General features: G+C 47.2%; 1 protein-coding gene across 1 annotated transcript in view; it reads left to right on the forward strand.

Moving 5' to 3' along the window:
* Positions 1-978: 978 nt before the first annotated feature.
* LOC143757270 (sodium- and chloride-dependent GABA transporter 2-like) overlaps positions 979-12,499 on the forward strand; it is a 39,595-nt gene continuing 28,074 nt past the window's right edge. Inside the window, exons 1-9 of the mRNA XM_077248271.1 lie at positions 979-1,219; positions 1,320-1,454; positions 2,061-2,201; positions 2,292-2,379; positions 2,897-3,029; positions 3,275-3,409; positions 6,031-6,134; positions 6,313-6,437; positions 6,569-6,681. Coding sequence (XP_077104386.1) covers positions 1,081-1,219; positions 1,320-1,454; positions 2,061-2,201; positions 2,292-2,379; positions 2,897-3,029; positions 3,275-3,409; positions 6,031-6,134; positions 6,313-6,437; positions 6,569-6,681 — 1,113 coding nt within the window. The 5' untranslated portion in view covers positions 979-1,080. The remainder of the gene's footprint in view (positions 1,220-1,319; positions 1,455-2,060; positions 2,202-2,291; positions 2,380-2,896; positions 3,030-3,274; positions 3,410-6,030; positions 6,135-6,312; positions 6,438-6,568; positions 6,682-12,499) is intronic.

Below are 12,499 nucleotides of genomic sequence, written 5' to 3' on the forward strand. Positions count from 1 at the left end.
TAGTTACAAAGTTACTTATAGTCAGTAATAGGTCTGTTGGAGGACCATAAACAATAAAGAGTTATCAGGCTGACAATCTATTAATACTCTAATGAGAGGTAGTTGTCATGTAGTTACAAAGTTACAAAATGTTCAATTGATATGATTCATTGATATGATTCAGCAACGCTATGATGATAAAAAGAAAGAGGATCATGTTCTCAAACATTGTCTCCCAAGGAAATCTGTGCCGAGCCATACTTCCCAATACAAGGCCATCTATCCTCCATCCCACGTGCCATAATATCCAGGGTGCAGGCAGAGTTAAAACACGTGGTAGGCCACCAGCTCAACAGGGTAACAAATTAGCTGATTCCTGACAACAGACAATCACAGCTGTAGCATATTTCAACCGCCAAGGTGGATGCACTCCTCCAGGCTTACCCCCGGTTCTTTGATGCATCAATTGGAGAGATCCACCGTGCTTGCCCCACTAGCTGCACAAGATGCGAATATGCTTACTGAGGGAAGTACATACAGGTCTTTTATGCATTCAGGTATTAGGCAGATTTACTACCTGTGAATGGACATGCACTCCTGTCTGTCAAGCCCGACTTGTTGCAATTAGATGCTTCTGCAGAGATGAAGTATGGATGCCGCTCCCATAGGTGGATCTCTCCACTCGATCTTTCAGAGAAACAGTGTTACAAACAGTAATCTATTGTTATTCCTTGGTTAAACGTTAAATGGAAGCACTAGTTGGCTGCATGAATGTCTTCCTAGACTGAAGGCTGTAGGTTTTACATATGGATTAATCAAACCATGTGTATAAAATAAGCCAGTTTACTTAGTCACTATTTTACTAATTTTAAACTACTCATTACATAAAATTATAAATTTTTATCATACTGATCAAGTAACTTTTCTGTCTTTGTTTCTAAAAGAATGTAACTATGGTTGGCAGTTCAGCTGGGGAGGATCAGTCAATAAATAGCTTGATGCATTTGTATAAACTTTTAACTATGTACTAAACTTCAGTACATCAATCACCACTGCAGAATTAGGGTAGCCTGGACCTTTCACGTGTGAAAACTGTGTGGAATGGACAGAATAGAAGGACAAATAGAGGAGAGAGGGTACTGGGGCAGTAAAACAGAGTTTCTTCTGGCTGTGGCAGGGAATGTGATTGGACTGGGTAATGTGTGGAGGTTTCCTTATCTCTGCTACAAGTATGGAGGAGGTATGAAACCAGCAGCGACCTAAATACATAATACACTCATGCACTTAGAATTCTTTCAGCTGTATTTAAATAATGTATTAATGTAATGGTGTGTTCTCAGGGGCGTTCTTGATACCCTATCTGGTGTTTGTTGTTACCTGTGGGGTGCCTCTGTTCCTACTAGAGACCGCAATGGGACAGTACACACGGGAAGGGGGCATTACATGTTGGCATCGCCTCTGTCCATTGGCTGAGGGTGAGAGTTGTAGAAACAAAATCTCTTTATAAAAAAAAAAAAAATTAATGACATTTTGTTCATCTTTTTGCATTCAAACACTTTTAATGTCATGCAGTTGTATACACGTCGCAGTGGCAAAGGCACCATGGTAACACTTTATTTTACAGTGTCCTTGTACATTTGCTTACTCCAGTAATATCGGTAAATTATGCATAATTACATGCAACTAACCCTAAACCAAGTACTATTCCTAACCCTAACCCTATAGATAGTATACTTAATATTACTCAGTGCTTAAATGTATAATTACACCGTATTTATACATTTAATAGACACCTTAGAATAAAGTGTAACCGAAACAATTTATTCATTTAAATCAACAGATTTCTTTTTTAGTTAAGTTAAGAATATGAACATACAGTATGATCCAGTAGAAAAATACTTCAAAAGAAACCATCTGGTTTAATAAATAATCAGTAGAAAGAAACAAAACTTAAAGTGCATATAGTGTAAAAGCAACAGATATTACATTTGGGTAAATCTCGGTAAATCATCCTTTAATTCTCTGATTAATTATCTCTTTTTGAGTCTCTTCTAGTCAGTGTTTCTGTTTGCTTTTTTCAGGTATTGGCTATGCAGGACAACTGATTCTTCTGTACAGCTGCATGTATTACATCGTCATTCTGGCCTGGGCGCTCTTCTACCTCTTCTTCTCTTTTAGTGCCCAACTGCCTTGGGACAGCTGTGACCACACCTGGAACACAGGTGATAATCTAAAAAATAAAATAAAAGTAACATCAAAACTATACACAATAATTGCCATCTGCTGAATATACTTTTTTTTCTCTGTCTCAGATGGCTGTGTAAATCTTGCTGCAAAGAATTTGAACATCAACCGGACATCTCTAATTAATTCAACACCTGCAGCTACTGAGTTCTGGGAGTAAATAAATACTAATTGTGATATTGAGTTTTGCATGAACATTATGCTTTTGCAAAAGTTATTGGGTCCCACTTTATATTAAGTAGCTTTAAATACGATGTACTTAAATCGAAAAAAAGTAAAATGTACTTATTGTGTGGATGTTGTATTGTAAAACACTTTCCCTGCTATTTAGGTGTGATACTGGTAAGGTTAGGGACAGGTGTGGTGGTATGAGTTGGTTTAAGGGTGAGTTAAGGTGTAAGGAAAGGGTAAACAGTGTAATTACAAATGTAATTACATTAATTAATTACAGCTGTAATTACATGTAGATATTTTCAAAATTAAGTACAATGTAAAAACATGTATGTACACAATAAGTCTGTTGTATCAAATTATTAGTTTCAATGTAAGTACATGGTACTTAAAGACGCTTAATATAAAATGGGACCAGTTATTTTAATTAAGCAAATACATGTTTAACTATTAATTTGTTAATTAAAAACAAAGTAAAATGTTTGTGTTTCTCTCTTTATAGAAAAAGAGTGTTGGCTCTCTCTGGGGGTATTGAGGAGATTGGTAAGATCAACTGGGAGATTCTTCTGTGTCTCATTGCAATGTGGATCATATGTTATTTCTGTATCTGGAAAGGAGTCAAATCTACAGGCAAGGTGTGCAAGAATGTCACTTTATTTATCTATTACTTTCCATGAAGTCAATATTGGCCCAGGTTATTGTCGAGAAATTAGCATTTTGTCATATTGCTCACATTGGTTTCCTTTTAAGTGTATAGTAGGTGTGCAGGAGGGAACAAAAAAGTTGGCAGAAGGACAACAAACTTCATTGGTTATATCAATTGTTTCCTTTTTGGCATCAAATTTACATGTCCCTTTCTTGCATTGTGGCTGTACTTTAGGTGGTGTATTTCACAGCCACATTTCCTTATGTGATGCTACTGGTTTTGCTGACTCGTGGGTTGACTCTTCCTGGAGCTTTGCAGGGGGTTGTGTTTTACCTGTACCCTGAACCGGCCCGTCTTGCTGACCCACAGGTAATCAACCATCTTCCCTCTATCTCACTGTGACCTAATAACAGCATTAAAGGGACAGTTCACCCAAAAATGAAAATTAGCCCATGATTTACTCACCCTCAAGTCATCCTAGGTGTATACTGTATGACATTCTTTTTTCAGACGAATACAATCAGAGTTATATTTAAAAATGTCCTGGCTTTTCCGAGCTTTATAATGGCAGTGAATTGCTGTTTCTATTTTGAAGTCCATAAAAGTGCATCTATCCATCATAAAAGTGCTCCACAAGGCTCCGTGATGTTAATAAAGCCCTTCTGAAGCGAAGCGATGCATTTGTTTAAGAAAAATATTCCTAGTTAACATGTTACAAAGTAAAATTCTAGCTTCCGGCTAAAGAACCAAGATTGTCCCTTATTTTCCTTTGCTGAGTGTTGGCAACCCTACCAAGAACAGAACAATATAATAGTGTAGAAATATGGAAGAGCGGCTTCAAGACGCACCATGGCAAAAAAATAAAAAAATAAATAAAATAAAAGTTGAAGTTGGTTGAGCAGAGGAGGACCTGGGAGAGGGATGGTGGGCCAGACCTATGTGGTAGAATCCTACGCAGAGCCAGCAGAGCAGGGGGGCAGGGTGGAGCCAGGAACTGAGACTTTTTAGTAGGCCTCCTTGGCCTTAACAGAGCAGACAGATGGCACAGTTCAGTAACAGCCTCTTTGGCCATAAAAGGGCTGTCAGGCCGTGGAAGTGTGTGTAGTCCATATACACAAAATTGTGGCTGTCATCACTGGGAAATACGAGGACAAGGGGAAGACCTCTGGGACCACCAGGTTTGGGAACGCTAAGACCCCTGGGCTTGACAATGCTGAAACCAATGGGCACCGGACTTGGGACACCGCTAGGACAACTGGACGAGAGAGCTCTGGGACCACCGGGCGAGAGAGCTCTGGGGCCACCAGTCTTGAGAGGGCTGAGACTCATGCTGTGCCAAGCTCCATGGCCATCAGAGCTTGGGACGCAAAATGTTTAGAGGAACCTTGAGTGGTCACATGTGGGATCCTCCTCCACCTCTCCCACAGTAAATGGGGATCTGCCCAGCAGAAGAGCACGCTCCACAAATTCACAAAATGTCCTTCAAGGACCAACAGAGGAAAGTTGTGATCTGATAGGTTCATTCAGACCAAAACGATAAAATTAAACGAGTGAACTGTCCAGAAAGTGGGGTATGGTAGGCCCTGTTCAAAAATGTAAAGGGTGTGGGCATTGAGGGAGCACTAGCCCTGCAAAGGAGGATGAGACAAACCCCTGCTAGATCCATTTTTTGGTCAGTCATTCTGTAACTTGGAGGAGCAGATGAGATGGCAGACAGAGACATGGATCTAAATGCAAGCGTTGCTTATTAAACACACAAGCAAAACAAGAACCGGAAAACAAGGAACGCAGGGAAAAGGGACATGAAACCATCTACATACATCGAACAACTGACCAAGAACAAGGGAAACACAAGAGTCATATATATATATATACACAAAGGGGTAACAAGCTTACTAGACACACCTGGGAACAATCAGGACTACAAACTACAAAGATAGCACCAGGAACAGGAAACAGAAACAGAACACCATAAAAGTCCAGACATGACACAGGGAACAAACCTCACCAGTATCCCACCTCAATTGCAGAAAAGGGTTTTAGGTTACACTTTATTTAACAGTATGTGTACTTACACTGTAGGGGAGAGCGGGGCACAACATAACACGGGGCTAGTTGTAACACACTTGTTTTAAAAACTTTCACACATGCTAGCATGAGGAAACTTAAGAGTATTTACTAGTTGCCATATAAACAGTATATAGAGAAAAAATTGTGCCAAAATTCAGAAATCTTTGGAAGATATCACTGAACATTTATTTAAGCATAGCAAAAGTAAATGTCTTGCTAAATTTTCATCTCTATTTTTTGTGTTTATTTAAAATTAGACAAATATGATATTATGTTAAGCTCCAATATGTTATTTAACAGTTGATATAGTTCTATAATGCTCCGCTAAGACACTAGTCGGGTTTAAATCCCAGTTTCGCAGTTGGGGAATGTTGTAACACTGCTTCACAATGTGCCCCTACTAGAATGTACTCGGTTACTAACGTAACCTCGGTTCTCTGTAGTGAGGGAACGTGTACTGCATAATATCTTACGCTATGGGGAAAACCTCTTTTCCACGAGATATTGAAGCCAAAAATTACATGACTTTCAAACTGAGAAAGTCAAAAAGTGTCATGTTGTGCCCAGCTCTCTTGCCCAAGAAAGTACTGGTAATATATAGTAACTGCATGGGTTAAGGTTAGTACGTTAATACGTTATAATCCAGTTACTGCAACTTCTATAATAAGTACATAGTATGTCCATGTGAAACATGACTGTCCAATAAAGTGCTAACATATTTTACAATACAACATGAACACAAGTATAACCTAACAATTGTTATATGGAAGTTTATGGAAGTCAAAGACACGGAAGGTAGATGGAAGGTAATTTAACATTACCAAAAAAACACACATAAACATAATGTTTTTTTCTGTAACTACCTAATCTATTTAAAAAATATGTTATTACATTGAAATTGAGGTGCTCTGTGTGTGTAGGTTTGGCTGGAGGCTGGAGCTCAGATCTTATTTTCCTACAGTGTGTCTGTTGGCACTCTTACTGTTTTTGGCAGCTACAATAAATATAACAACAACTGCTACAGGTTAGTATTAAGGCTTTCAATAAAATGACAATACCAAAGAATGAGCATATGAATTATTTAACAATTGAAGAATTAACTATTTGTTATGTTGTACACTATGAGCGAGATGTTTTTAAATATTATGATGTTATGATTCAGCAAATGGTAGACGATATGTGTTTTTATCTACATTTATCAGGGACTGCTTGTGGCTTTCACTTCTGAACAGCAGCACCAGTTTGGTGGCTGGGTTTGCAGTGTTCTCTGTTTTGGGCTTCATGGCCCAAGAGCAGGGCGTCCCCATAGGAGAGGTGGCAGAATCAGGTAATGCAGTATTTCATGAAATAACAGGAGGTATTATTATAAGACAATTGAAATGTTGCGAACCAAGACTGTGTTAAAGTAATTACTAAGAACATGAAATGCTTAAAATAATATCTCTCTTTCTATGTCAGGTCCAGGACTAGCATTCATAGCTTATCCACAGGCAGTAGCCATGATGCCTCTCCCTCAGTTGTGGGCTGTTTGTTTCTTCATCATGATTATTTTGCTGGGGATAGATACACAGGTAAGTTTAAACTAACACATACACATACATTGTAATACCTTGAACTAAAAACTGCAAATGACTACAAATGCTTGTTTGAAGTATGGAAAAATTACCAATATAAATTGATTCATCAAACAAAAATAAATTTTAAATATAAATTCAGTGAGCACTAATCTGTATTTGTGTAATTAATTAGTGTATTTGTAATTAAGAATATAATTACATTTAATATTTATATTTATAGTTCCCCTTCAAGGGAACTCGTGCTGCGTCGAGATTGGCGCTATGGGAGTGCTCTGCGTGATTGCATCGTGAAGCACTTGTGAAATCAGTCTAATGGCGTATAGGCGGGTGACATGGTAGAAAGCTATAAAGCGCACCCAGACCAAACGTGGTTAGTTTTTGTGCCTTCAGAAAGCGCTCTGTGTAAAATTGTCTCTGTCTATTTAAACATGCATAGGTGACTGAGCAGACTGGAATTTTCCTTTCTCTCTTTTTCCTATGATTGTGTGCAAACTAATTATGTGTGTTTGCAGACTACTATTTATGGTTCCCTTTCAGTCGATAACGTCGGACGTAGTCGACGCGACTGAAATGGGATCACGCTAGGGAGCCTATCGTCTTCGAGTATTATTGAACGAGCCAATACACATTGGCGTGCGAGATTTGCATCTCACACTCCGCCCCGCAGCGTGGGTATAAATACGGAAGTGGATGCACGCACCATTTGCCTTTCGCTTCGGAGCCGAGGTTCATGTCTGGATCTGAAGAGTGTTGTTGTACAACGAGCGAGTGTGTCGGCGCTTCTTTGGGAAGTCTCTCCTGGTGTCGGTGGTTACAGCGCGAGTGCAGCGGTGATCGCGAGCTTCAAGCTCTCAACTGCTGTTTTCACAGCAACCAAATTTCTGTTTGTGTTTGTTTGTCTGACGGTCGGTTGAGGGCGAGAAAGTGAGTGCTTCACTGGCACAGGGTGCACCATTCCTGTGTCAGTGTTGCCGCGGTCATTCCCCTGTGTGCTCCGGCACTGGTGAGAGGTTTTCACTTCCTAAAAGAGCAACACGGGTGCGTTTGCGTCTTTTTCAAGATGTCATTCCGCCCGTGCGTTTCTGGGTGCGGTCGTTCCCTGTCTCTCTCTGATGGTCACAACTGCTGTATCACGTGTTTGGGCTTACAGCACGCTGAGGCAGCTTTTGTGGACAGCTCATGTTTTCACTGTGGGAACATGACTGTCGCAGTGTTGAGGGCGAGACTCGCCTTCGTCCGCGGAGAGCGAGTCCCCATTGCCATGCCCCACCCCCGGGTGCTGCATGGGATGGGTGACCGGAGGGTAGTGTTGGATGTCCCGCCCGGTAACCATTCCCTGTGGGCTCCTCACCCCTCCCTTCCACTGCTACCATTGGAGCCTCCGGTGTTATCTGCTGGTCCATCTGTAATGGGTGGGCCAGCGGTTTCACTCGGGGCTCCCCTGGGGGACAGGATGTCGATTGCAGCATCGGAGGGTGAGCTGATGTCTGGAGATGACGACTCGGCTGCGTTGTCTCCCTCCGGGAGTTCAATGTTGCCCGAGCCGGATCCAGAGTTATCAGCTATGCTGAAACGGGCCGCCGAGGCTGTCGGGCTCGAGTGGAACCCTCCACCGTGTCCTGTTCAGTCTCGGTTGGATGATTGGTATCTCGGGGCGGGCCGTGCTGGTTCTCAGCCCGCCGCCCCAGTGTCCTTCTTTCCCGAAGTGCATGAAGAGCTTACTTGGTCGTGGACGGCACCTTTTACTGCTGAAAACGACTTGAGTAGTTCTTCCTCCCTCACTACCCTTGTCGGAGGAGCGGTGAAGGGTTATGAGGCTATCCCTCCAGTGGAGCGGTCTGTTGCGACTCATTTATGTCCAACGGCCGCTGCATCCTGGGTGGGGGATCCTTGTTTCCCCTCGCGGGCCTGTGAGTTCGCGTCAGGATTGGCGGTCAGAGCTTACAGAGCTTGCGGGCAAGCCGCTTCCTCTTTGCATGCCTTGGCGTTGTTGCAGGTCTACCAGGCCAAAACACTCATGGACATGCACGAGGGTAGTTTGGACCGGGCGCTCGTGAGTGAGCTCCGCACCGCCACTGACCTCGCCCTCCGGGGTACGAGTGTCGCGGCATGTGCGGTCGGTCTAGCGATGTCCACTTTGGTGGTCCAGGAACGCCATCGTTGGCTCAGCCTGGTTGAGATGGCGGATGCGGACAAGGTTCGGTTCCTGGACTCCCCAATTTCCCAGGTTGGGTTGTTCGGCGACGTGGCGGAGAGCTGCGCCCAACAGTTCTCTGCCACCCAGGTTCGGACGGAGGCTCCCCGACACACCCTATCCCGGCGGCCCGCTGTTGCCTCCACCCTGCCGCCGGGGATAGTCCCTCCGCCCGTTCGTCGCCGAGGGTGCCCCCCTGCCGCTGCCTCCGGTTCCGCGGGGTCTCCGCAACAGCCTTCACCCAGGCCCCAGCGTTGAACCAGCAGCAGGCAGGCCGCCCAGTCTGTCTCAGTCACCGCCCAGCTAGGGGGCGAGTGTCAGAAACGTTCCTGAGACAGGCCACCCAGGGATGGGGGGACTAACTCTTCAGATGGTTACCGTTCCACCATTGGTTCTCCGGAGTCCAGTGGTACCCCAATTGTCAGAAGAGCGAATTTCTCCGTCCCTGGGTCCCAAGAGGGCGAGGCTGGCGGCTTGCGACCCTGTGGAACAGCCTTGCTCCCCCCAGCCCCCTCTTGTTCGCCAGCCCGCAACACGAGGCGGTCGAGGACCCGGTCATCCGCCTTCTCTCCCGTCCTCTGTTGCCCCGTGGAGACAGGTAAGTGCAGCACGGCTCACTCAGACCCCGCTTCGGGCCGCCCACGGGCCTTCCGAGCCGGGTCCCTGCCCTCCACCGCGCTGCCCCACCCCGGGTATGCCTGTGTTACCCTTGGTCCCCCTGGTTCGGTTCGTCGAGGCCTGGAAAGTGCTCTCCAACCCGTCCGGCTGGCTCCTCCGTACCATCAGGCTCGGCTACACGATTCAGTTCCGCCGGAGTCCGCCCAGGTACAGTGGCATTCGCCACACTTCAGTGTCGAGCGAATCTGCTCCTGTCATGCGCGCGGAGATCGCGGTCCTGCTGGCGAAGGACGCGATAGAGCCGGTGTCGGTAGCCGATATGAAGGCCGGCTTTTACAACCCGTACTTCATTATACCCAAGAAAGGGGGTGGGTTACGACCAATCCTGGACCTGCGAGTCCTGAATCGGGCCCTTCACAAGCTCCCGTTCAGAATGCTGACGCAGAAACGCATCTTCCAATGTGTCCGTCCCCAGGATTGGTTTGCAGCGATCGACCTGAAGGACGCGTACTTTCATGTCTCCATCCTGCCGCGACACAGGCCATTCCTGCGTTTCGCGTTCGAGGGTCAGGCGTATCAGTACAAAGTCTTACCTTTAGGGCTGGCCCTGTCACCCCGTGTCTTTACGAAAGTTACGGAGGCAGCCCTCGCTCCCATGAGAGAGCAGGGCATTCGCGTTCTCAACTATCTCGACGACTGGCTGATACTAGCTCAGTCTCGGGAGCTGTTATGCGAACACAGGGATTTGCTACTCCAGCACATCAGCCAGCTGGGTCTTCAGGTCAACTGGGAGAAGAGCAAACTCGCCCCTGTGCAGAGGATCTCTTTTCTCGGTTTGGAGCTGGACTCGGTCCAACACACGGCGCGCCTCACAGAGGATCGCGCCCGGTCGGTGCTGAACTGCCTGAATTTTATCAAGAGCAGAACAGTGGTTTTTCTGAAACAGTTTCAGAGGCTCCTGGGGCATATGGCAGCCGCAGCCGCAGTTACGCCGCTCGGCCTGCTTCATATGAGACCACTCCAGCACTGGCTTCGCGACCGAGTCCCGAGGTGGGCGTGGCGGAGAGGCACGCTCCCTGTGAGAATCACCGCGGCCTGCCTCCAAACCTTCAGCCCGTGGTCGGACCTTTCGTTTCTCCGGGCCGGTGTGTCCCTAGAACAAGTGTCCAGGCATGCTGTGGTCTTCACAGACGCCTCCAACACTGGCTGGGGGGCCACGTACAACGGGCATGCAGTAGCTGGCACCTGGACGGGGTCCCACCTGCATTGGCACATCAACTGCCTCGAGTTGTTAGCAGTGCTCCTTGCTTTGAGACGCCTCAGGACGACGCTGCTCGGCAAGCACGTACTGGTCCGGACGGATAGCACTGCGGCCGTTGCGTACATCAACCGCCAAGGTGGTCTACGTTCACGCAGCATGTCACAACTCGCCCGCCACCTCCTCCTATGGGGTCAGAAGCATCTGAGGTCGCTTCGTGCCGTTCACATCCCTGGCCTGCTCAATCGTGCCGCCGACGAGCTCTCACGACAGATTGTGGCCTCGGGAGAATGGCGGCTCCATCCCCAGGCGGTCCAGCTGATATGGGACCACTTCGGGGCCGCACAGATAGATCTGTTTGCCTCTCCGGACTCGTCCCATTGCCAGTTGTTTTATTCCCTCGAAACGGATGCACTGGCTCACAGCTGGCCCCGGGGCCTCCGCAAGTATGCGTTTCCCCCAGTGAGCCTTATTGCACAACTACTGTGCAAAGTCAGGGAGGAAGAGGAGCAGGTTTTGCTAGTTGCCCCTTATTGGCCCAACCGAACCTGGTTCCCCGAACTTTTTCTCCTCTCGACAGCTCCTCCCTGGCCTATTCCTCTGAGAGAGGACCTACTCTCTCAGGGAAGGGGCACCATATGGCACCCGCGTCCAGACTATTGGAGACTCCATGTGTGGTCCCTGGACGGGACGCGGAGGTTCTAGGTAGTCTACCACAGGCAGTCGTAGATACCATCACGTCAGCGAGAGCCCCCTCTACGAGGCTTGCTTACTCCCTGAAGTGGAAACTGTTCGTTGAGTGGTGTGCTTCTCAAGGAGAAGACCCCCGAAGGTGTTCGGTCATTTCCGTGCTTTCTTTCCTGCAAGAGGCTTTGGAGCGTCGGCTGTCCCCCTCCACCCTCAAAGTGTATGTCGCCGCTATTGCCGCACATCACGATGCAGTAGACGGGAAATCCCTGGGGAAGGATGACTTGATCGTCAGGTTCCTGAGGGGAGCGAGGAGGTTGAATCCGCCTCGCCCCCCCCTCTATACCCTCTTGGGACTTATCTCTGGTGCTAACCGCACTGCAGAGACCGCCCTTCGAGCCTTTGCAGGTAGCAGAGTTAAAAATTCTGTCCCAAAAGACAGTTCTCCTACTTGCTTTGGCCTCCATCAAGAGGGTAGGGGACCTGCACGCATTTTCGGTCAGCGAATCGTGCCTGGAATTCGGGCCGGCTAACTCTCACGTTATCCTGAGACCCCGGCCTGGATATGTGCCCAAGGTTCCTACCACCCCCTTTCGGGACCAGGTGGTGAACCTGCAAGCGCTGCCCCCGGAGGAGGCAGACCCAGCCCTGGCTTTTCTCTGCCCCGTTCGCGCCCTGCGCTTGTACGTGGACAGAACGCAAAGCTTTAGGACCTCAGAGCAGCTCTTCGTCTGTTATGGAGGTCAGCGGAAGGGAAAGGCTGTCTCCAAGCAGAGGTTGGCCCACTGGATAGTGGATGCCATCATCTTGGCGTATGAGTCCCAAGGTGAACCCTGTCCCCCCGGACTGCGAGCTCACTCCACAAGGAGTGTTGCCGCTTCTTGGGCGTTGGCGCAGGGTGCCTCGCTGACAGATGTCTGTAGAGCTGCGGGCTGGGCGACACCTAATACGTTTGCTAGATTCTATAGCCTACGTGTCGAGCCGGTTGCTTCCCGTGTGCTCTCTTCTCATAGAAGCCAGTAACACTGTGAGCCCCGGTTCAGTGTCGGCTTGCT

This window comes from Siphateles boraxobius, unplaced genomic scaffold (genome assembly GCF_051911475.1).
Source record: "Siphateles boraxobius isolate OS27281-9 unplaced genomic scaffold, OSU_SipBor_1 30, whole genome shotgun sequence".
Classification (NCBI taxonomy): Eukaryota; Metazoa; Chordata; class Actinopteri; order Cypriniformes; family Leuciscidae; genus Siphateles; species Siphateles boraxobius.